General features: G+C 43.5%; 1 protein-coding gene across 1 annotated transcript; it reads left to right on the top strand.

Annotated features, from left to right (window-relative positions):
* Positions 1 to 7,280: 7,280 nt before the first annotated feature.
* Positions 7,281 to 20,642, top strand: LRRIQ4 (leucine rich repeats and IQ motif containing 4; the record flags this gene model as incomplete). The annotated part of the gene is made up of 5 exons (XM_080803664.1): positions 7,281 to 8,303; positions 12,869 to 13,042; positions 14,489 to 14,627; positions 15,535 to 15,731; positions 20,490 to 20,642. 5 exons carry the CDS (start codon positions 7,281 to 7,283, stop codon positions 20,640 to 20,642), a joined length of 1,686 nt encoding a protein of 561 aa, XP_080659790.1.
* Positions 20,643 to 22,512: the final 1,870 nt, after the last annotated feature.

Below are 22,512 nucleotides of genomic sequence, written 5' to 3' on the forward strand. Positions count from 1 at the left end.
CCGATTTCTTACCACTACCGCCGGCGGGGGCCGAGGACGGATTAGGGGTTGTAGTAGGAACGGGAGTGGGGAACCCAGGCCCGGCCCCTGCGGCCTCCTTCCCCGGGCCCCACATATTCCTCTTCACCCCTAGGCCGCCGCGGAAGCGTCGTCATGACGACGGCGCGCATGCGCCTGCCCAGTCCCGGGCCACCCACCTGCTGCTTCTGGACTAGGATGAGCGCCAGACCCGGAGCGCCACCTCCCGCCGGCTGCGCATCCCCTGCCATTACCCACGTGGGCCTCAGGGCAGGCGGCGATTGCCAAAGCAATGGAAGTTCCTTGGTCATCCCTTCTGGCTCCGGAGGGAGGTGCTCTGGCTCCTCTGCAGAGGGACGTTCTTGAGGTTTCAGGGGCACAGCTGATGGGCTAGGAGCCGGGCTACAAAGACGATTATGACCCAGTCTCCTCCCCAAAGTGTGTACATACCTGCGGTGGCCACGTGCAGTAGCAGAGAGTAGCACCAGCACGGATAAGGCACGGAGCTAAAGGAGCTTAAAGGGGTATGTAGATAGCCTTGGTGGGCGGGGTGGGGAGGCGAGGGGCGGGGATATCAGGGAGGGCTTTCTGTTGTAGGTAACTTCCTGAGTGGTCCCAGTGAATCCACCCCAGGGCGGAACAGCTTGGTAGGTGCTGGAGACGCGTAGGTACTTGGGGCCGCTCAGATGAGTACAGGGTGGGAGGCAGGCAGGCAGGGTCGGACCCACGTGAAGCCCTCGCGCATCCTCTGAGCGGCAAGCTGTTATGGGACAAGGACGCTGGGAGTCCTCAGATAGGGAGCAGCAGGTGGAGGGTGGATTTGACCGGACCTGGGGGAGGTGAGGTCTGAAGCAGTTGCAGTACCCCAGCTGAGAGAAGATCCAGCTGAGAGAAGATCCAGCTGAGGCTGGACTTGGGGAAGGGAGGAGAAGGGGACAAAACCCAGCCACAGTTACAGGCAACATGCTCAGGTACTTGGATGTGGGAGAGAGAAAAAGAGGAAGGAGGGAAGGAAAGGTCTTCTGTTTGTGCTTACCACAGACCCCAGAGGAAGCAGCTGAAGGGCACCTGGAGAGAGCTCTGGAGCCAACCAGAGACTCCTTGCCTGGGAGAAAGAAGGATGCCCCTCAAGGTGAAACCAAGATGTATCTGAACACAGTAAAAACAAAAACGTCCCTGAATCTACCCCACTAGGCAATTCCAGAACATCAGTCCACTGCTAAGAAACTGTGCTAGGCAAGGCGGGGTCTCTTCATACCCAGTGTAGTCCAGATTTTAAGCATCGTTTGAATTATTTCAGATTAAACACGAATAGAAAGTATTTTCATTTACCCCATGTTCTACCAACAAAGCCAAGAGGTAGCTTGAAATACTAAAGCAAGAGTGTGAGCACAATTCAGCATCTACCCTCCCAACCCCTTTCACAGTATTTGGAGTTAAGTAGAGGAAAGTAAAGAAAGGTTCAGGATTTATTAATTGCTGCTCTAAGGGAAGGGAGGGATACTCCTCTAGGGAACAAGAAGTGCCAGTCACACTTTTGTTCTAGAGAGTAACTAGAAAACACGGTCAGAACAGAATAAACAGAAAAGAGCTGCTTTTAGCTAGACAAACAGCACTTAAAGCACTGTTCTCCTTATCCACCTTAGCAAAAACAAAACCAAAAAATAAGAGTATTTGCGCTGAACTACAGCCCACTCATCAAATTGCGTATCAAGTAGGGTGGTCAAAACAACAACAACAAAAACTGACCACATGTACAACTCCTTTCCATTAACACATTTTTTCATAATCCAGTGATTTCCAGGTGGAGGAGGGATGTAATTTTTTAAAACCCTCCCCTTGAGAATCACTGACTGGTGGGGAGGGGATAGGAGGTGGGGAAACAGATGTTGCTGAGCTGGCTTCAAGGAGACATAAGTGGATTCACTGGGTGCTTAGGTGTGAAGAACCCAGAGTGGAGGTCGAACTTGAACCTCAGCTTTCTGGAAGTCAGAACCAAAGAGAATATATGAGGGTTTGTAGTCCCCATTCTTCTATAAAAGGCAGCATTTACATTTCTCTGGCACCTTATAGTAGGTAGGTTTAGGAGGTGTATCTTTATATAAGTAACTTAATAGACAGGTCTTTTATATATAAAATATATATATTTTATAAAAAAAAATCCAGAAGTATTTTTCAAATGTTTCTTTTATTGTAACTATTTAAAAAGCCAACAGCATGAGTTTTCATAATTACAATCCTCCTGTCTTGAGGAAACACAGATAATAGGGTCTAGGTAAGTTGTTTCCTGCTAACATAGAGACAACTCCAAGGATCTGGGAGAATTAATATTTAACACACTCATTAGTTATTTTTCCCCAGGTACCAGAAGGCTCAACTGAGCTGCTAGCAAGTGTCAGAGCAAATTCCTGGTTGAATTTTCTGACAAATATCTGAAGTGCTGGCTTCTGGTGTTGCTCACACATGTGTGTTGTTTAGGTACTAAATATGCAGGTGGAAAAAACACTTATTAAAAAATTATTTGGCCCATGGATAAAAGAGTGAGTCGTCTGAAAAGTTTACATTTTTATTATCTGACGAGGCAAAAAAGTATCTGATTAGTAATAGAATACCACCTCAAACCTCCTTCATTGTGCAAGACAATAATTTGAAAAACCACATTCTAAAAGGAAAAAAAAAGGTTTTGCCTAGGAATTACTAGATCTATAGCTTGGTGGTACGTGTAGGGGAATGAAGGGTAGAAACATTTTTGAAAATGGGTAAAATGCCTGTCTGAGCCTATTTAAAGAAAACAAGTCCCGAGAAGCCATTTCAGATCAATAATTTGGTGACAGTGGGGATAGGGGTACACCATGCAACACGGCTAACAATTCTAGCAAACGAATGTTTCTCTAAGGCCTCTTTTACCTGCTGGTGGACCCATGCTTGGAAGACTCTTCACTCTACAAGACTTTCAGAGCTCATTATCAGATTATAGACTTTTTTCCTTCTATTTCTCTTAACACACCAAACATCTCTGTATCCTAGTACTGATTCAGACATTTCTACTTAGCAAACACCTGACACCAAATGGGGGTTTTCCAAACAAGCCAGTCTCCAGTTCTCTGCAGACGCCAAGTAGGTGTCCTAAGGTTTGATTCTGACACTACACACCCAGAGTTAGCGCCCACCATACAGCTTGAGAGCTCAGTCCCGTAAGACTGCTTCCCACCTCAGATACCATCCACAAGTCCCAGGTTGTCACCAGTACCAGTGGACTACAGATTGGGGGTACCCACAGCTCTCTCCTGAATTTCAACAATTCGCTTTAAAGGTTCACAGAACTCAAACACTTTACTTACTGTTACCGCTGTATTCTAAAAACTATGGTTCACAAACAGCCAAATAGAAGAGATGCACGTGGGGAAGAGAGGGTATGAGGAGAGGGCACAGAGCTTCTACACCTTCTCTGGACACATTACCCTTCTGGCACCTTGATGTGCTCACCAACTCAAAAGCTCTCCCAACCCCGCTGTTTAGGGTTTTTACAGAAGTTCCATTCTGGAAGCACGGTGGATTAAATCAATGGTTATTGGTGATTAACTCAACCTCCAGCCCCTCTCCCAGTCGCCTCTTCTTGAGGTCCTGGACTGGGGCTGAAAGTTCCACCCCTCTCATCACGTGGATGGTTCCTCTGGCAACCAGGCCCCCTCGTGAGGCAATCTGGGGGCCTAAGGAGAGTGACCTCATTAGTATGGACTCAGGTGGGTTGAACGGGGCTTATTATGAATAACAAGAGATGTTTCTCTCCAAACCCTCAGAAAACACTAAAGGTTTTAGAAGCTCTTATATCAGGAACTTGGGAACAAAGACCAAATATGTATTTATTATTATATCACAACATCACACTTAGAATCTTGCCTTTATTATTGTCTGAGTCGTTTAGATTCTCCCTTGCCCGGGCCAAAAATCTAAAGTTGCTTGCTTATGAAAGTTTTCCACTCAAGTCTGAAGTTTATATGGGTCTTCATCACATATTACTTGAGAGGAGACTTAAACATTTTTCCTGGGATTTTGGTTTCCCAGAAATTTTTGTCAAAGCAAAGGGTAAGGCCCGCACACCCTGGCCTTATCATTACATGGTTCTTCAGCCCTAGGTATATTGAGGCTTTTGGCTTGTCTGTGTTAGAGGGAGAAGATCTCCTAGGTGAAGCTGTAAGTAAAATCTTGAAATTATTTTAACTAGAAATGGTTATTTATGCTATCAGAGAGAGCCACGTTAACCTCAGGACCCTAGTCTTATCTATCCAGTTGGCATGTAAACACACTTGGAAACAAAAGTATCAACACTTGATATAACTTTGAGAAGGTTGATCATTTTCCTAAATGGTTTTTCTCAGGCATTAAAATTACCCCAAAAGGGACCAATTATTAAACTATCCAAACCCTGACTCCTTGAAAAGACACAACAGTTATTACACCTAGATATTCCACAGTAATACTGGGTTGTAACAAGTTCATTTGGCCATGTTGTGGTAGCAATCCTTATGAAAAAAATAACCAATAAGGAATCAATCTTCTCTGTTCTTATTTACTGGGGCTGAATTACTGGCCAACCTGTTGCAAATCTGACTTTACAACCTCCTTTTATTAAGTCTGTTAATGGATATACAATCTATATCACTTTCAGAGTCCATCAAATTGGTTCCAGACGCATGTGGCATATAGGATTCTGGCAAGATAACGTATATACACACACATTCAGACATTCTAGGCAGGTCTCATCATGGAACAAGACAAATGTTAGGAGAAATAAGTTCTTTTATGTGTCTGGAAGCCCAGATGCACTTGGGTTAACCCTAATCACACAGCTAGTCCGCAAGAATCTTCCCCAGATGACTCTGCTGAAAGGCCTCCAAAGAAAATCAAGCCTGAATGCTCACACCCAAGCCTGATTTTAATAAAAACCAGGCTTCTGGTAAACAAATGATGTTAATATCCTTAGCGAGGTTAGGACAAATTCTACACTCCGGCCCCCACTTCCTACTATGTTTTGAGAAAAGGCTTTTTGGTTAGTTTCTGTACCTGTAAAACAGAGATCGTAATGGTGTCTGCTTCTTAGGGTTTGCTGTTTTTTTTTTTAATATTTTTTATTTACTTATCTGACAGATAGATCACAAGTAGGCAGAGAGGCAGGAAGAGAGAGGAGGAAGCAGGCTCCCCGCTGAGGAGAGAGCCCCACACGGGGCTCGATCCCAGGACCCTGGGATCACAACCTGTGCCGAAGGCAAAGGCTTTAACCCACTGAGCCACCCAGGTGCCCCTGCTTCTTAGGGTTCTAGTGAGGATTCCACACACTAATTTAAGTAAAGCTTAGCGCGTACAGTGTCCTGAGTGTTCTCTATTTTCCTTTCTCCTGTGGCCTCAGTCGGTACGTTGTCTGAGAGTCTTCAGCATTGCCAGTTTATATGCAGGACACTGGAAGTTTTATCCTACAGGACTGAATAGTATCAAATCAATCTAATGATCAAATGAGAAATGTTGGAGACAGCTGATTCTAGACACAATTTAATCAATGATTAGTCTTGTCCTTACTTTAAATAACAGAGAGCAACACTGTCCCAGAACTCTGTTGGAGGCTAGGCATGTAATAATGAGAATCTAAACCACATATTTTATGTTGCAAGGCGCAGTAATTGTGAGTATGGGGCTCAAAGCACATCCCCTCCATCTAGGGCCTAGGCCCCTGTGTGGGAGGAGAGGCCCAGTACTCAGCAGGAAAGCCCCCAGCCTAGAAGGCAAGTCAAAGATGCTGCTGTCAACCAGGCCATCATCACCTCCTCGTCTTCTCTGCCTTCCTTCTTAGGCTTTGGGGTGTGTGTGTAGGTTAATGACCAAGTATTTAGTCTTCCGTAATATAATATCAACACCTTAGATTTATAAGATTTATAAATCCAATAGTGCAAGTCTGCCAATTTTGTTATTATTCAAGTTTGTCTTCTGCAATTCTACATTCTTTGCATTTTCATATAAATTTTAGAATCAGCTTAACTTCTACCAAAAAAGAAAAAAAAAGCCCATTGAGATTTTAAAAAATTAAGTATTTTATTTATTTATTTGACAGAGAGAGATCACAGGTAGGCAGAGAGGCAGGCAGAGAGAGGAAGAGAAGCAGGCTCCCTGCTGAGCAGAGATGATCCCAGAACCCCCGAGATCAGAGGCTTTAACCCACAGGGCCACCCAGGCACCCTGCCTATTGAGATTTTGATTGAGATTGTACTGAAACAAAAGATCAATTTGGGGAATACATTAACGCTTTAACACTGAGTGTTTTATTTAATTTTTTTTTAAAGATTTTATTTATTTACCAGAGAGAGAGAGAGAGAGTACACACAAGCAGGCAGAGAGGCAGGCAGAGGCAGCGAGAGAAGCAGGCTCCCTGCTGAGCAAGGAACCCGATGCGGGACTCGATCCGAGGATCCTGGGATCATGACCTGAGCCGAAGGCAGCGGCTTAACCAACTGAGCCACCCAGGCGTCCCAACACTGAGTGTTTTAATCCATGGACATGATATACTTCTCATTTAATTTCTTTCTAGATTGCTGCTGTAGTCCATTTCAATTTGAGGAAATTTCAGATATCTTGCTTAGGGATTTAAGCCCCTAACCCCCAGCCAGGCTTAAGGATCTAAGACCACGAGTTCTCTCCCCTTCTCCTTGTCTCAAGAAGTTCCTTTGCCTGTGAATATGGAAGACTGGCTTCTCTGTCTGCTGGTCCCCAAAGTTGAAAATGCCACCAGGCATCAAAGTGCCCACTGGTCTCTCCTTCCTTAGGAAGGGGTAGTCCATCTCTAGAATTTAATTCTTTTGGCCTTCTTTGCGTCCACAATTCTCTGGTGGCTTCAAGGGAAAAAAATGCAGTATTTTAAAATATTATTTTTTCCTAGTGTTCTCTCAGTGTTTGTGGTAAGAGCAAACTTTTTTTGCAATCTTCTCCATTCTACCTGAAAATAGAATCAAGATAGGGATTTTTAAAAATGAGACAATCTTTTTTCTTTTCATGTAAGTCAACCTGTTAGAAGGAATCTCTACTTGAATTCATCTCCCAACACAAAACACAGAAACCTACATTTCATGCCACGTTAGAATGTCAAGCCCAAGATGCCATTAACTAAACTTAAATTTAATCTGTCTTAAGGATATGGAATCCCCTGGCAAGTAAACGGATCTTTTTATTCTTTTCCCAGTATTTTGGATTTTGGCTACTTGAACTTCCTCAACACAATGTCAAATGACATCATAAAATCAGTAGATGGCGCATCTAGAATTCATCCGAAAGATGATCCACAACAGGCCTCTGGTAGAACATTTTTCATTGATGCTTCGAATCGGAGCCTGACTACCATCCCATCAGAGCTCTTGGAGTTAGAAGAATTAGAAGAAGCGCATCTGGAAAACAACCAGATTGAAGCAATCCCTCCGGGCGTCCAGCGTTTAAGGAACGTCCGGATCCTCTATCTGAACAGGAACAAGCTGAGCGAGCTGTGCCCAGAGCTGGGCAAGCTGGGCAGCTTGGAGGGCCTGGACCTGAGCCACAACCCGCTCCTGTCCTCGTCCCTTCCGGTCCTCAGCGGCCTGCGCCGCCTGCGCGAGCTGCGCCTCTACCACACCGGCCTGGCCGAGATCCCCATCGTCATCTGCAAACTCCTGCACCACCTCGAGCTGCTCGGGCTGAGCGGCAACCACCTCCGCTCTCTGCCCAAGGAACTAGTGAACCAGACCAAACTGAGGGAGATCTACCTGAAGCAAAACCAGCTGGAGGTTTTTCCCGCGGAGCTCTGTGTTCTCACCAACCTGGAGATCATTGACCTGGACGAGAACAAACTCACCGTCATCCCGGAAGAGATTGGGAACCTGAAGAGGTTGCAGAAGTTCTTCGTAGCTTATAACAGCCTGCCCGTTCTCCCCGAGGCGCTGGGCCACTGCAGCCAGCTGTCGGTGCTGGATTTGTCCTACAACCGCCTCCACTCGATCCCGCACACCCTGGCCGAGCTGGTGGGGATGACGGAGATCGGGCTGAGCGGCAACCACCTGGAGAAGGTGCCGCGCCTCGTCTGCAAGTGGATCTCGATGCACCTGCTCTACCTGTGCAACACCGGCCTGCGGGGGCTGCGGCGCTCCTTCCGGCGCCTGGTCAGCCTGCGCTTCCTGGATCTCAGCCAGAACCATCTGGAACGCTGTCCCGCGGAGGTCACGGCGCTCAAGAACCTGGAAGTCCTGGCGCTGGATGATAATAAAATATGGCAGGTACTGAGTCCCTTCCTGGCTGTCACCGCGCTTCTGCAAGGGCTTTTCCCGCCCCTGGGCCGGTGCTCATGTCCTCATTTTGGCGTGGGTGCTGTTATCCTCAGTGACTCGCGGGGAGAACGAGGCGCAGGGAGCGGTAACTACTTTGCGGAGGCCACAACCCTGTACGAGACAGAGCCGAGTTTCAACCCAGAGCGGCTGGGTCCCGGGGGCTGTGTTCTGAACCAAGACCACCTCCTAACGGGGCTTCCTCACAGGGCAGGGTCTTTTCTGGCATGCGCAACCTCAGGCCTTGATGTTCCCCTCACGGTGAACTGCAGGAACAGTCCCCAGAGAAGCTCTCCCACGTGTGCAGGGCGGCGCGTTCACAAATGTCCGGCAGAGCACCGTTGACAGTAAGCAAGTACGGGAGACAATCTAAATTTGTCGCTAGAGCGGTGAGCGCGCAGATTGTGCTATATTCGTAAATTTAAAAACTATACGATAATTTAACCCATGTGCCAGGGCAGATCTCAAAATTGTGATGTCTCTTAAAAAGGAAAACAAGGGGGGCGCCTGGGTGGCTCGGTGGGTTAAAGCCTCTGCCTTCGGCTCAGGTCATGATCTCAGGGTCCTGGGATCGAGCCCCGCATGGGGCTCTCTGCTTAGCAGGGAGCTTGCTTCCTCCTCTCTCTCTGCCTGCCTCTCTGCCTACTTGTGATCTCTGCCTGTCAAATAAATAAAGTCTTTAAAAAAAAAAAAAAAGGAAAACAAGTTGCAGAACCTGATGCTATTTATAAATTCTTAATCACACAAACTCCATTCATACACAACACATACGTTGTGGATATGTATATATGTAATAAAAGGATAAAACATATGAGCTAGAAAAAAACGCGCTGAATTCTTAATAGTGGCTGCCTCTGGGAAGAGGAAGAAGGCAAGGAAATGAGGGGATCACAGGGGACCTCGGTTTTAATTGCACCATTTCATTTTGTTTACTTAAAAATTCTTTTTATTTGAGTCTAGTTGACGCACATTTCATTTTATTAACAAGTGGTTTGGATGGTGCATGCACAGGTGTTTGTTTCGTTATTTTTAATATTTGAAAATTAAAAAGAACAGTGAGTTCTGCTACAACTGTAGAGGGAGAAAGCAAGAGATTTGGAAATCCATGACTGTATCAAACAATAGGTCTGCTTTTCCTGGCCAAGGGCACAGATCTCCTGTGCTCACCATACTTTATACTAGTCCTAGGCCTTAAGGGTTTGTTGGGGGTGTTTTTGTTTAATCTCTTACTCGCTTTTTAATTTAGAACTTTATGGGGAGTGCTGTTGTTGTTTTTCCTAGTTGCTGTAGTTTTAAAACAGCCTTTCAGGAAGTAACAATTCTGATGCTAATTTAGGATTTAGGAAGAGAATCTAGGGCTTAATCTCTACTTAGGTAGCAACCCACTTTGGAGGATTTTAGAGGTTTTTCAGAGGCCATCTGCCCACCCCCCCACCCTCCCCCAAGCTATTCCAACACTGAGGTAAGAAATTCCTTTTACAGTGGAAAAAGGCTGTCCAGTTCTATGTGGGAGTGAAAGGCTCAACATATGAAGTACCCTTGGGAAGTATAACACACTGACTTAATTCCTGCTGAGTCCTGAATGATACCTAATCCTTTCCTGTGAAACATTTTCAGAGATCAGAATAGAAGAGGGAATCACACACAGACGGCACCTTAACAAACATTGTTGTGCCCCAATAACGGGTCCGTGATTAAAGGAGCGAGACTGATACAAAGCGAAGTTCAAGCAAAGCTTTATTTCGCGCCAAGCAACAAGAATCTAACCGAACGTTCGGGGCCGCACCTCTTACAAGAGAGGGCGACCCTTCTCTGTTTCACAGTCTAGCTTTTAAGGGCAAAGACCATGCGGTCGGGCCTGGCCACGCACAGGTGGCCAATGAGATTGTAACACACACAGAAAACTCCACAGTGATGCTAGGTGACCAACTGAATTATAATTTACCCTAGTAGACATTTGAATCAGCCTATTACACCTTGATTAGGATTGGCGCCAAAAGGGTTCCCAAAGGGCGGGGGCCCATACTCCTTGGTAGCTAGGGAGACAGTATGCAACCCCCTACTGATCGGATGTCTCCACCTGGCCTGACCCACCTTTGTATCTGGGCTTTGTTACCTGGAGCTGGATTCCGGAACTTGTTTTTAAGTGAATCCCCTGGGGGAAGGGAAGCAGGGACAGTTTAAGGGTTAAAACAACGAGGTTTTTGTTTAACCTCAATGAAAGCCTCTTCCTAAAATATAAAAATATAAAATAGGTCCTTACAACATAAGCCTCATCTGACACCATGTTTTACCTCAAGTCAAGTTGGCCGAAATGTGGATGTGTTCAATATTATCATATTGAATGTAAAAATCTCTGTGTCCCATTGCTTGTTATTCTTCAGTTCTTATGATGGTATTTCTGTGGTTTTTGGTCTTCTCTCATTTCCTATTATGCTAATCCCTCCAGTAATTACCCTCCCAGTGCATTTCTCTGTAAAATGACACATGACTTTTAAGACAGCTGCTTACCTCTCCTCCCCCAAAGATTTTCCTGATGGGTTGCTTACTCTTGGAGCCTGGCCGGTAGCTTTTTCTTGTCTAGGTGGATGCAAAAGTAGCTGACTTTCAGTGTGTATCTAGATGGATTTTCTTTGTATGGTCCATCTTCTGTTAAGGGACAACTCAACGTCAAAATGACAGAAGCTTGGTTAGAGCATCCCTAATGATGGTCCTCATTTGACGCTCCGTAGGTTTTCTGTACATCCAGATTTATTCCCACTACACTTTAATGTGACTGTGATGGGATTAATTATTGGATCTTGAATATCCTCAAAAAAAAAATCTTTAAACATTCAATGTGTTTTGAAAAAGAAAAACTAAACCTATGAGCTAACTGAACAGCAGTGTGAGGGACATTACTAGGCTATAATGAAGGGGCCAGATTGAAAACCTTTTTCCTATTATTTTGAACTGCATTGATGCTGCTGCTTTGTATTAAAGGGATCTAAGTGCCTGATGAAGAATCTTGAAACAGCCAAGAAGGAAAGCTTAAACAACAGTTTCTCTGGAGATTGACTTCCTCTGATTGAAAAATAAATAAAACTATGAACATTTCATAGCATTTTTAGGAAAATGAGCACTCATGCTACACAATAAAGGGAAAAATATAAGAGATTGCAGGTGTGTGAGACTATCATGTTATCCTTCTAGGGCTTTCTTTTGACCTACTTCCCAATTATTTATCTGTCTCCCCATCTATGGAGAGAGCAGGCTGACTTGAACTGTAACCATTCTCATGAAGAAGAGAGGAATGGGGGGAGGAGAAACCAGGGCTCAGGACAGGCAAATGTGGGGAATGATTTCCCCATTAGGAGTAAAGCCAGATGAAGGTGTTTCAAAGTGAGTGAAGAAAGCTGTTGATATGTATAGCTGGGCTTTTTTTTTTTCCTACAAGAAAGTAGGTGTCTCTGTAATGTAATCAATAGGGAGACTGTCACATTTTAAGAATGAGATTTTTCCATGTGGTTCCAGGGGGCCAGAAAGAGACCAATAAGTGAACATAATAGTGATGCAAATTTTGGCTTGACAGGAGAAGGAAATCTGATGATTAGAGGTCTCCATCCAACTAATGAGTTTTTCATTCCAGGAGGTGGTGTTTGAATGTATGCTGGATGGCTAGCTGTGAAATATATTCAACCATCCTATTAAAGGATTGGAATAGATGACCTTTGGAAGACCTTCCAAGCCTGACAGTCTGGGAGTCTGGAAAATGGCTACCCAATACCTACAAAGGGCACATAAGCCTTGGTGTTCATTGGAGGGCAGAATATGACAAGATACAATCACGACAGTCTTTGTTGTTTGCTTCCAACTGAGATTTTTTTTTTAGGATTTTATTTATTTATTTGAGAGGGAGAGAGTAAGAGAAAGAGAGAGAGAGAAGGAGCAGGGGAGGGGCAGAGGGAGAGGGAGAAGCAGACTCCCCACTGAGCAGGGAGCCTGATGTGGGACTCCATCCCAGGACTCTGGGATCATGACCTGAGCTAAAAGCAGACACTTAACCAACTGAGCCACCCAGGTACCCCCCACTGAGATCTCAGCTGAAGTTTCTAAATTGCTGACTTAAAGCCTTTTAGGATGAGAGGTCATGTTCCTCAACAGATCAATTCTAATAACTGAACTTATTCAGATTATAGTTGCAATACTACATTAAAACCTTCAGTACTTTTTCAGGAGTGTCAAGCTACATTACAGTTCAAAAATTTGCAATAAAGTAGGTTAAAAATTGCTTCAATTTCAAGCAGTGCCTAAAAGTGAAGAGCAGAGAGGCTCAGAGAAAGAGTGGGACTCCAGGCATTAGATCTACCATATAAATACTCTATATGCAGACATGTGTGCCAACTTTTCATCAGCAGGAATTGCTAAATTGCTCTGCTTTATGTTTATCAATTGGCCTCACAACTAAAAAACCCATTTATGATCTTACTGTTTAAAATAATCTTGATGTGAAACTTACCTTTTTGGAATACTTCTAGTTACCGCCAGACTTCGGCTCACTTTCAAAGCTGAAGATGCTTGGATTAACAGGAAATCAGTTCCTTTCATTTCCAGAAGAAATCCTTTCTTTAGAGTCTTTAGAGAAATTATGCATCGGGCAAGACCAAGGAGCCAAGTTCACCTCTTTGCCAGAACACATTAGTAATCTACAGGTAAGCCTCCTCCCCAGACGAGTAGGCAAAGCAGTTCGTGCCCACTGATTCCTTAAGTTGGCTGAGACTGAGAAAGCATGGTGGTGTCCCCTGTAGGCTGCCTGTGGAATCATCCTGACTAGATTTCCAACTGTGAACAAGTAGTCACTCTAACATTGTTTTCCTGAGCTGCTGGGTCCATCCTCAAAGAACACAGCCAAGAAGTTATGCCATGCCATACTCCTCTCCACTGTGCTGTTTGGCATGTTTTATTTGCAGAAATTGAGCCATTCCACTTTCCATTTGATTATACCTTGTTGTAAGAGGCCCCTGAAAATTGTACTATTTTAAGTTAAAGCGTCATACAGGTGACATGGCTAGGTGCCTGCATTTTGGATGGGTCAAGGTGACCTCCCTCCCTGCATGGTGGCAGGCCAATCAGGGTATATTTAACACTGTCCCGGGTTCCTGTGGAGATGGGTCCGTAGCTCAGTGCTAAATCCTGACAAGCAACAAGGTAACTTCACTCAAGGTAGCCTTACCCTGTGTCTTAATGTACGCATAAAAAATTGAGAATTTTTTTCCATGTTTGTGGTACTGCACTCTTACTAAGGATAAAGTAGATGCGGGCCACAACATGACCTCCCATCCTGGACCTGAATGACAGCGTGTGTTGCCCGGGTACTTCTCACCTGTGACACGGAGGTCCTGTTCCCGATTCTCCATTACTTTGTCCTATGTTCAGAATTCTTCTTATCATCTGGCTCCTGGACAGACCACATAACACTCCCTGAAATCTTCGGGTGAGATGCAAACATTACATTTTTGCCCAGCGGATTTGAAAATAGCTAACTCATTACCTGCACATTTGGCTACTTCAAACCTGGGCAATGTTAGATTGATACTTGACACAATTTCAGTTTGTTATCGACTGCTGCAGATAATTAGCTGTTGAAAGGGAGCAAATGATATATATAGTTAAATTATCACAATTATCTCTCCATAAAGTTCGTGCGAAACAAACACTAGATTCCTATGTTTTCTTTTCCTGCAAAACTGGGAACCATGTCTAATGGTTTTACTCAAAAATAATTTTATGTTTTGGTGATGGTTCTTTAAATAAGTATGTTTTTCCCTTGATCCCAATGCATAGTATCCCCCATTGAAAGAGTATGGGAGGGGTGCCTGGGTGGCTCAGTGGGTTAAAGCCTCTGCCTTCAGCTCAGGTCATGATCCCAGGGTCCTGGGATTGAGCCCCACATCAGGCTCCCTGCTCAGCGGGGAGACTGCTTCCTCCTCTCTCTCTGTCTGCCTCTCTGCCTGCTTGTGATCTCTGTCTGTCAAATAAATAAATAAAATCTTAAAAAAAAAAAGAAAGAAAGAGTATGGGAACTCACCAATGATTGTGGTTATTTTCATTCTTTTATCAGTGTAAGGATCATCATGGTCTACTCTTATGTTTTTCAGAGTCTTAAAGAGCTGTATATAGAGAACAATCATCTGGAGTACCTGCCCACATCCTTGGGATCAATGCCTAACCTGGAAATTCTCGACTGCCGTCACAACCGCCTTAAACAACTTCCGGATTCCATTTGCCAGGCACAAGGTGAGGAATCTTGGTAGATCCCCAGCCTGGTGGACTGTGAGGCCAGCATGTCCCATGATGACGCATTTCCCATTTCCTCCATTCACTAAAGACCAATCTCAATTTAGAGAGCTTAGCCCGACCCCATTATCTCCTCGCAGGTATCCCTAGCAAGACAGGGAAGGCCAGCCTCCTGATTAGTACAGCTAAGAACCTCACAAAGGCAGTTAGATTGTTTATTGGGAACTGAATAGAGAAATAAATAGCAATGGCTAAGAAAATTAGCATTCGCCCATGTAGTCATCATACCATCGACTATACCTGCTTTATTGCCTACCTGCTACATGCCAGAATTTGGAGTTTGCATTAGGTCACTAAGTCACTTGAATAAAAGGAAAAGCGTTGATCCAGAGTGGTGAAATCAGCAAGGAAGGACTTTTGGAGCTATATGACTGGCATGAAGAATCATTTATGACCCGTATTTAAATACCCAAACATTTCACACTAGGCTAAATCATTCTTTATTTGTGCATGTGTCAATTTATCCATCCATTGAACAGCCTTTTGCTGAGCTTTTCGTGGGACCAAATTAAAAAATGTTTTTTGCCATAGATTAAAGTCAGGGATGAGCATGCAGTACTCCTTAGTAATGCACCTGACCATGCATTTTCATCCTGTCCTTGGTCCCTGGAGGACTGAAATATTGTCACATTTTTTTCGTGTGTACTATTTCTGTCTCTCATACTAATATACACTGGCTCTAACAACTTTGAATTGTTATAAGGAAGAGAACTTGGTTTGCCTCATTAAATGTGTCTTTTGTTTCATGACACAGCAGGAGACACACATTTCAAAGTAACTAAAGAATGCGTGCGTTGACTTTGCTTCTTCTTAAGACAAATCTGTCATTAAAAACAAATTGTTTCAGCTTTGAAAGAATTACTGCTTGAGGACAACTTGATCACCTGTCTTCCAGAGAATTTGGATAATCTAGTGGATCTAAAGGTTTTGACACTGGTGGACAACCCCCTAGAGGACCCCCCAAAAGAAGTGTATACTGAAGGCATCCAGGCTATATGGGCACACTTTAAGAAAAAAAGAAACATGAAGATAATGGCAACAAAGGTAAAAAATTCTGGATAGCACATTCACAGCTGCTTTGGAGAAGGGCCAGTGGTAAAGATATTACGGACCATGTCGGGGCTGCTCTTGACACATCTATACCTTGTCCTTGTTAAGAGTAAACCCTCTTATTTCCTTTATATCCTCAGAATTGAGCAAGAGGGTCTTTGAACATCTCCTTAGCATTTTTGCATTTTCTTTTTTCATCTCTTTGTCAGTTAAGAAGACAGCAAAGAGGTGAAAGAAACCCAAACTTCCAATCCCAAAGCAGTCTAAAATTCTTGGACTGTTCACTGGACTGAAAAACTTATATTCACAAAGTTGCTAAGATAAGGCTGAAAAATTAGAAATGAAAGTATTTGTGGAGCAGGGCTGTGGGGACCAGAGTTCTGCTCTGGATCAAAGGGCAAAGAGCCTTTAAAGTGGGGGTGACGGGGTCAAAGAACCCGTCAGTTGTCATCTCCTCCTTGCCCCCCTAGCCCATGGAGATAATACGCTACCCCCGGCTAGGCCAGGCCAGGCCAGGCCAGTGTCCACGTCAGTCAGGATTCAGTGTACATTATGCATTTGATCCAAGCCCCCATTGTCTCACACCTTGACGACCACTCTGGTCCTCCAACTAGTATCCCCACTTCCACACCTGCTCCCCTTACAGTATACCTTCCGCTCAGTTGTCAAACCAGTGCTGTTAAAACACAGGTGAGATCTTATCACTACTCTACTGAAGTCCATGATTCTCTTTTTCACCTGAAGCAAGAGTCAGTCTTTACTTTGCAAGACCCTCTTCTGGCAATGGCCCTCAACCATATCAAACCGAACACCCTCTCTTTGATGCTAAATAGTATGTGATACCTTCTTTACTCTTCTGAAATTTAACTCAGATAATATAATCTACCAAAACCCGTAATTTTGACAAATGAAAATAATGCCTGAGTTGTAACGTAAAGAAGAAAGGAAAATAATTTATATTAAAATATTTATTTTAATATGTATATACTCAAGAATGGCTACACTGGAAGAATGAATATAATACTTTTTGGATACTTCCCAAAAGTGTTTTGAAAAACCATGTACCCTCTTGCACATTTTGAAATTGATGTTTAAATTCTTTTGCCACTAAGTTTAAATTATTGCAAAGGATTTTTCAGCGAGTTTTAAATATTGACATCTTAAAATAGAGCTCTTAGATCAGTATTTTAAACATACCCAATGGAATCTAAATACCATTATGATTTGATATGTCAGTCACATCAGTTGACAAAATGCACGAGCAAGCTCTTATAGCCAGAAATTTTTTTTTAGGATCGCGCGCATGCGCACGCACACACGCACATGCGCACTGAGTGGGGGTGGGGCAGAGGAAGAGGGAGAAAGAATCTCTTAAGCAGACTCCATGCTGGGTTCCGTGCCCAGAACCAGTGGCTGGACTCAGTCCCACAACCCATGAGATGGTGACCGGAGCCGAAACCACCAGTCAGACTTGAGCCACCCAGGTGTCCCATAGGCAGAAATTTTATATCCTTTTTCTTCTTGAACATGTATTTCTATTTCACTTTCCCTTAAGAATTGAGCTTAATGTTTTATATATATAACTTTAAGTCATTTATAGATCCCCTTTCATACTTTTAGGCAGCACAAATATTTATATTAATTAAGTTTTAAAATTAAAATTTTTTTCTTTGACCATAGGGTTTTTAATGTCCTGATTAAGTCATATTACAATTATTAGTGGTATAAAATTGACCAAAACACCATAACATCCATTACAAATTTTGGTATTTAATTATTTGACCTAGAGGATTTGGGGAAAATACATACACAAATGTGAGACTTCTCCAATATAGTTTATATATCCCTGTGTAATTGTTAGTTACTGCTAGAATGAGATAGGGTTGACATCGGTGCTATACCTGTTTTTCATTTTACAGATGAAACGCTGGGAAACCTTATTTACATAGATTAGTTACAAGAATGGAAGAAGTTGTTGTGTGTGTGTGTGCCTATATTATTTCATTTTAAATGGTAATGCTTCACACATCTCTGAACTTCTTCCAGATTTATATCCCCAAAAATCAGATAGTGGGCTCTTGGCTGGTCTTTCAATTTTCTTGAAGGCAAAGAGCTGGGAACCATTTGCCTTATAAAAGAATTGGTTACCTAGTCCCTAGGGCCAACATCAATACTGCTAGTCTTTTATTATTGAAATATAATTGACATACAATGTTATATTGGTTTCAGGTGCGTATCATACTGACTTGAGAATTCTGTGCATTACACAGTACTTACCCCAAGTGTAGTCCCCATCTGTCACCATACGAGATTATTACAATATTATTGACTGTGTTCCCGTATGCTGTACTTTTCATCTCCATGACTTCCTTTATAACTGGAAGTTTGTGCTTCTTCACCCCATCAGCTCTTCCACTCATCTAACCATCCCCCCCCCCACCACAACCAACAGTTCTTTGTAAGAGTCTGTTTTATGTTATCGTCATTTGTTCGTATGTTTTGTTTTTCCGATACTACTATTTTGTATTGTCTGGTTTTTATGGTGTCCCAGAGGTCTTTGGAGTCCAGGGCCACACAGCCCAGTCAGGTGTGACTGAGAGGTGTGCCAGAGGGGCAGCCAGGAAGCAGGGTGGGAATGGAGAACTAGCAGCCTGGTTCCTGGTTCCTAGGCAGATACATTGTGGGCAGGGCTGGAAGTTGAAGCTCTGGAAATGGATTGCCTTCGGACTCTCCAAGCGTTCACACCCTGGGAAAGTCTTTGTGCCCTGGGGCGCATGTCAGACCATTGAAGATGGCTAAACCTCAAGACATCAAAAAGCCTGGAAAATGCCTAGAATGCCTCTAGAGGGCAATACTGTTCCCCTGGAAAATCACCCCCTGGACTCCTGTGTGGCTGCTCTCACTCTCCCATATCCTCCACCCCATCTTCACATCACAAACAGATTCTTGGTGTTTTCCCAAAGTCCAAGCCTGCTCCTCCCTCTGCCCAGAGATGCATCTCCCAGATATGGACAAGACCTTGGCCCTCACGTAGTTCAGTCCTTGCTCAAATATCCTCATATCTGCCCTTGATCCATCTTATATAGAACAGCATTCCCCACCCACCTCATTCATTCATTTAGCAAATACTTACCGAGCTTCTGCTAGGTGCCAGGCACTTTTGTAGGCACTGGAAATATATCAGTGAACAAAACAAATTTTCTGTCCTCATATTGCTGAAAGTCTAGTATGATGGAAATAAAAACATGAGATAGAAAACAGAAAATTATATAGTCTGTTAGAAAATGATAAGTGGCATTGGACAAAGCTCAAGCTAAGGGGAACTGAGGTTGCCAGAAGTCAGGTGTGTGTATTGAGTGGGCTGGCAGGGGTGGGGGGGGAGGGTTCGATTTAAATGAGATGGTCAGAGCAGGCCTCATTGGAAAAATGAATGTCTTAGTCAGCTCTAGCTATCATAACAATATACCATACACTGGATGGCTCAAACAACAGACATTTTCTCACAGTGCTAGAGGTGAGAAGTCCAGGATTGGGGGACCAGTGTGGTCGGTCACTGGTGAGAGCTCTCTTTCCGCTTTACACGTGGCTGTCTTCTTGCTGTGCCCTCATGAGACTAAGTTGTGTGTTGTCTCTCATAAGAGCATTAATCCCATTATGAAGACCCCATACTGACCGCATCCAAGCCTAATTACCTCCGAAGGGCCCACCTCCAAAGACAATCACATTGGGGGTTAGGACTTTCAATATGAGCTGGGGATGAGGAGAGACAGTTCACTCCACAGCCATGACAATTGAGCAAATACTTGGAGAACTGGAGGTTAAGCCATCTGAGTATTGGAAAGAGCTTTTCAGGCAGAAGCAGCCGCAAAAGCAAGAGCCGGGAGATGGGGTTGTGTGGGGTGTGGCCGACTGTGAGCAGGCCTGACAGCCGGAGCAGAGCAAGGGGAAGGAGAGAGGTCCTTGCAGTTAAGGGGAAGGGAGCAGATCCGAGAGGCCCTTGTAAGCCCCTTGTAAGGACTTGAGCTTTTATTCTGGGAGAAGTGGGGAGGCCCGGGGAGGTTCAGAGCCTACCGCTAGGGGAGGGATGTTTCTGAGTAGGTGGGAGGGCACAGGACCTCGGAAAGAATGGGGGCTGGCTGTAGGCAGGAGCCCGGCAGTCCAGTGAGGAGAGGGAGGGCGGATGCAGGCCCTCCTGACTCCCCGCACTGTGCACTGTTGTCTCTGTGGCGTTTACTGGCATCTATGAAATCATACATTCCTGTGTTTATCCTCCATCCCATCTCTTCTCGCTGCAATGTGAGGTCTGGGACATTGGCATTTAACTGCTGTTCCCTGAACGTCTACAGCAGTGCCTGGGACGCAAAAGCACTGATTTGTTGTTGTTGTTGTTGTTTTTACATTTGCCAGAATGGCCGATTGAAAGAGAAAATAAGGTGTGGAGTTCTAATGACATTCCATTCTTCACGTCTTTAAAACTACCTACCGGGGGTGCCTGGGTGGCTCAGTGGGTTAAAGCCTCTGCCTTCAGCTCGGGTCGTGATCTGGGATCGAGCCCCATATCGGGAATCTCTGCTCAGCAGGGAGCCTGCTTCCTTCTCTCTCTCTGCCTGCCTCTCTGCCTACTTGTGATCTCTGTCTGTCAAATAAATAAATAAAATCTTAAAAAAAAAAACTACCTACCAGAATGAAGAGATAACTAACCATCCCTGGTCCGGAGTGATACCAGCTGACGCTGTCTGGGTTTGTTTTCAGATTCAGGCATGGTGGCGTGGAATAATGGTCCGGAAAGGATTGGGGAGCTTTGAAGAACTGCAAAAAGTGCTGAAGAAAGGAAAGAATTCTCCAAAAGATAAGAAAGGAAAAAAGGATGTAAAAGGAAAAACTGCAAAGAAAAACAGGAAATAATTCTATAACGAACTGAGGTAATGAACTCTGTTGGATTAAGAAAGCAACATGTGTAGGAATTAGATGGCCTACCACACTAAAATTATTCATAGAAACATGACTGTGTAAAAATAAAGATTCTCACTTTATTGAAATATTTATGGATGAAATGATACGATACCTGGGAACTGCCCCAGAATAATATCAGGGAGAGGTAAGTGTGGGGGATCCCAATGAAACAGGATTGGCATTAAGTTGTTAATTGTAGATGCATGTGATAGGTAAATGGAGGTTCATTGTACGATCCTGTCTACTTTAAAAAAACTTTTTAAGTTTATTTATTTAAGTAATCTTTACCCCCAACATGGGGCTCAAACTCATGACCCCGAGATAAAGAGTCGGATATGCTTTGGACTGAGCCAGCCAGGCAGCCCTAAAAATTTTAATTTTGAAATAGAGACTTACAGGAAGTTCCAAGGAAATGGGCAGGGAGGTCCATGCACCCTTCACCCTCCCTCAGTGTTGACATCTTGTATAACTCTAATAGGATACCAAAACCAGAAAACTGATATTGGTGCCATAAACTGAGCTTATTCAGATTCTATGGGTTTTAGGTAAACTTGTGTGTGTGCATGTGTATGTGTGTGTAGTTCAGTGTCGTTTTGTCACATATAAGCTTTATGTAGCCATCACCACAAATCTCCTGGGTGCTATTCCTTTGAGTCACACTTACCGTCCACCCCATCTCCGGATCCCTAACCTTGTCTTCAGTTGTACAGTTTTATTTCAAGGATGTCATGTAAATGGAATCACATGGTGATTGGCTTTTTTACTCTGCTTAAGTCAAAGTCCATCCACATTGTTGCATGAATCAATTTATTGCTGAGTGGTATCGCCTAGTGCCATAGTTTGTCTAACCATTCACCCTTTGAAGGATATTGGTCTGTTTCCGGCTTTGGGCTAGCTGTACATAGGTTTTACATACATTCATGGAGATACATGAGCACAGGTGTTCATGGAATTCATGGAAATGCCCAGAGAATGAAGAATACCACAATTGCCTAAAACATCCCTAACTATACCACCCAAAGTCTCCTTGTTCCTGATGACTTCCTTATGGAGTAATATTGATTTCAAATTCTACATGTCCTTCAAGCAATAATTGCAATATAAATTACTAGTGTAGCAACAAGAAACCAAGCATAATTTGCTTAGAGTGTATCAGAATAGAAATGTGTAAGCAGACAAACACTTCTGCTGTGTAATGGGTTTCATGCTCCTGCAAAAAAAAAACAACCAAAAATTTCAAAAATCATTTAGAGCAAGACAAAAACTTTAATTAACAAATTAAATAGATTTTACATAGAATAGTCCATACCAAAAAATGCCCAGAGTTAATGTTATTTTATTTTAGCAATAAAAGATTTTACTTTATTTTATTAAGATGTGTTTTTGATACCGGGTTTCAAAGTTTTGACGACTTTTCACTAAGATTTATATGTCTGTGACCATTATTAGTGTTCATGGTTTATATCTGAGATAAAAAGCACCAGAACATAAAATAACAAACCAGGGAAGAGTATACTTTCTGACAAAAATGCAAATAGATTATATTAAGACACATATAATAGTAAAGATAACATGAAACTATCATAGCTTGTGCCTTTCACATTAGAATTTCATGCACACACTCACGCATACACACACTCACATGCACTTGTATTTAGAACATTTATCATGTGGGAAAAGAAGACAGAGAAAATTCTAGGTCAAGAAAAAAGGTATTACCAGAATCTAAACATTTTTGGCAGGCCTTGTAAACACTAAGTGAACTATATATCCAGAATAAATGAAACTTCATGGAAACACATAATCCTTGCCATTAGAAAGT

This window comes from Martes martes (genome assembly GCF_963455335.1).
Source record: "Martes martes genome assembly, chromosome: 1".
Classification (NCBI taxonomy): domain Eukaryota; kingdom Metazoa; phylum Chordata; class Mammalia; order Carnivora; family Mustelidae; genus Martes; species Martes martes.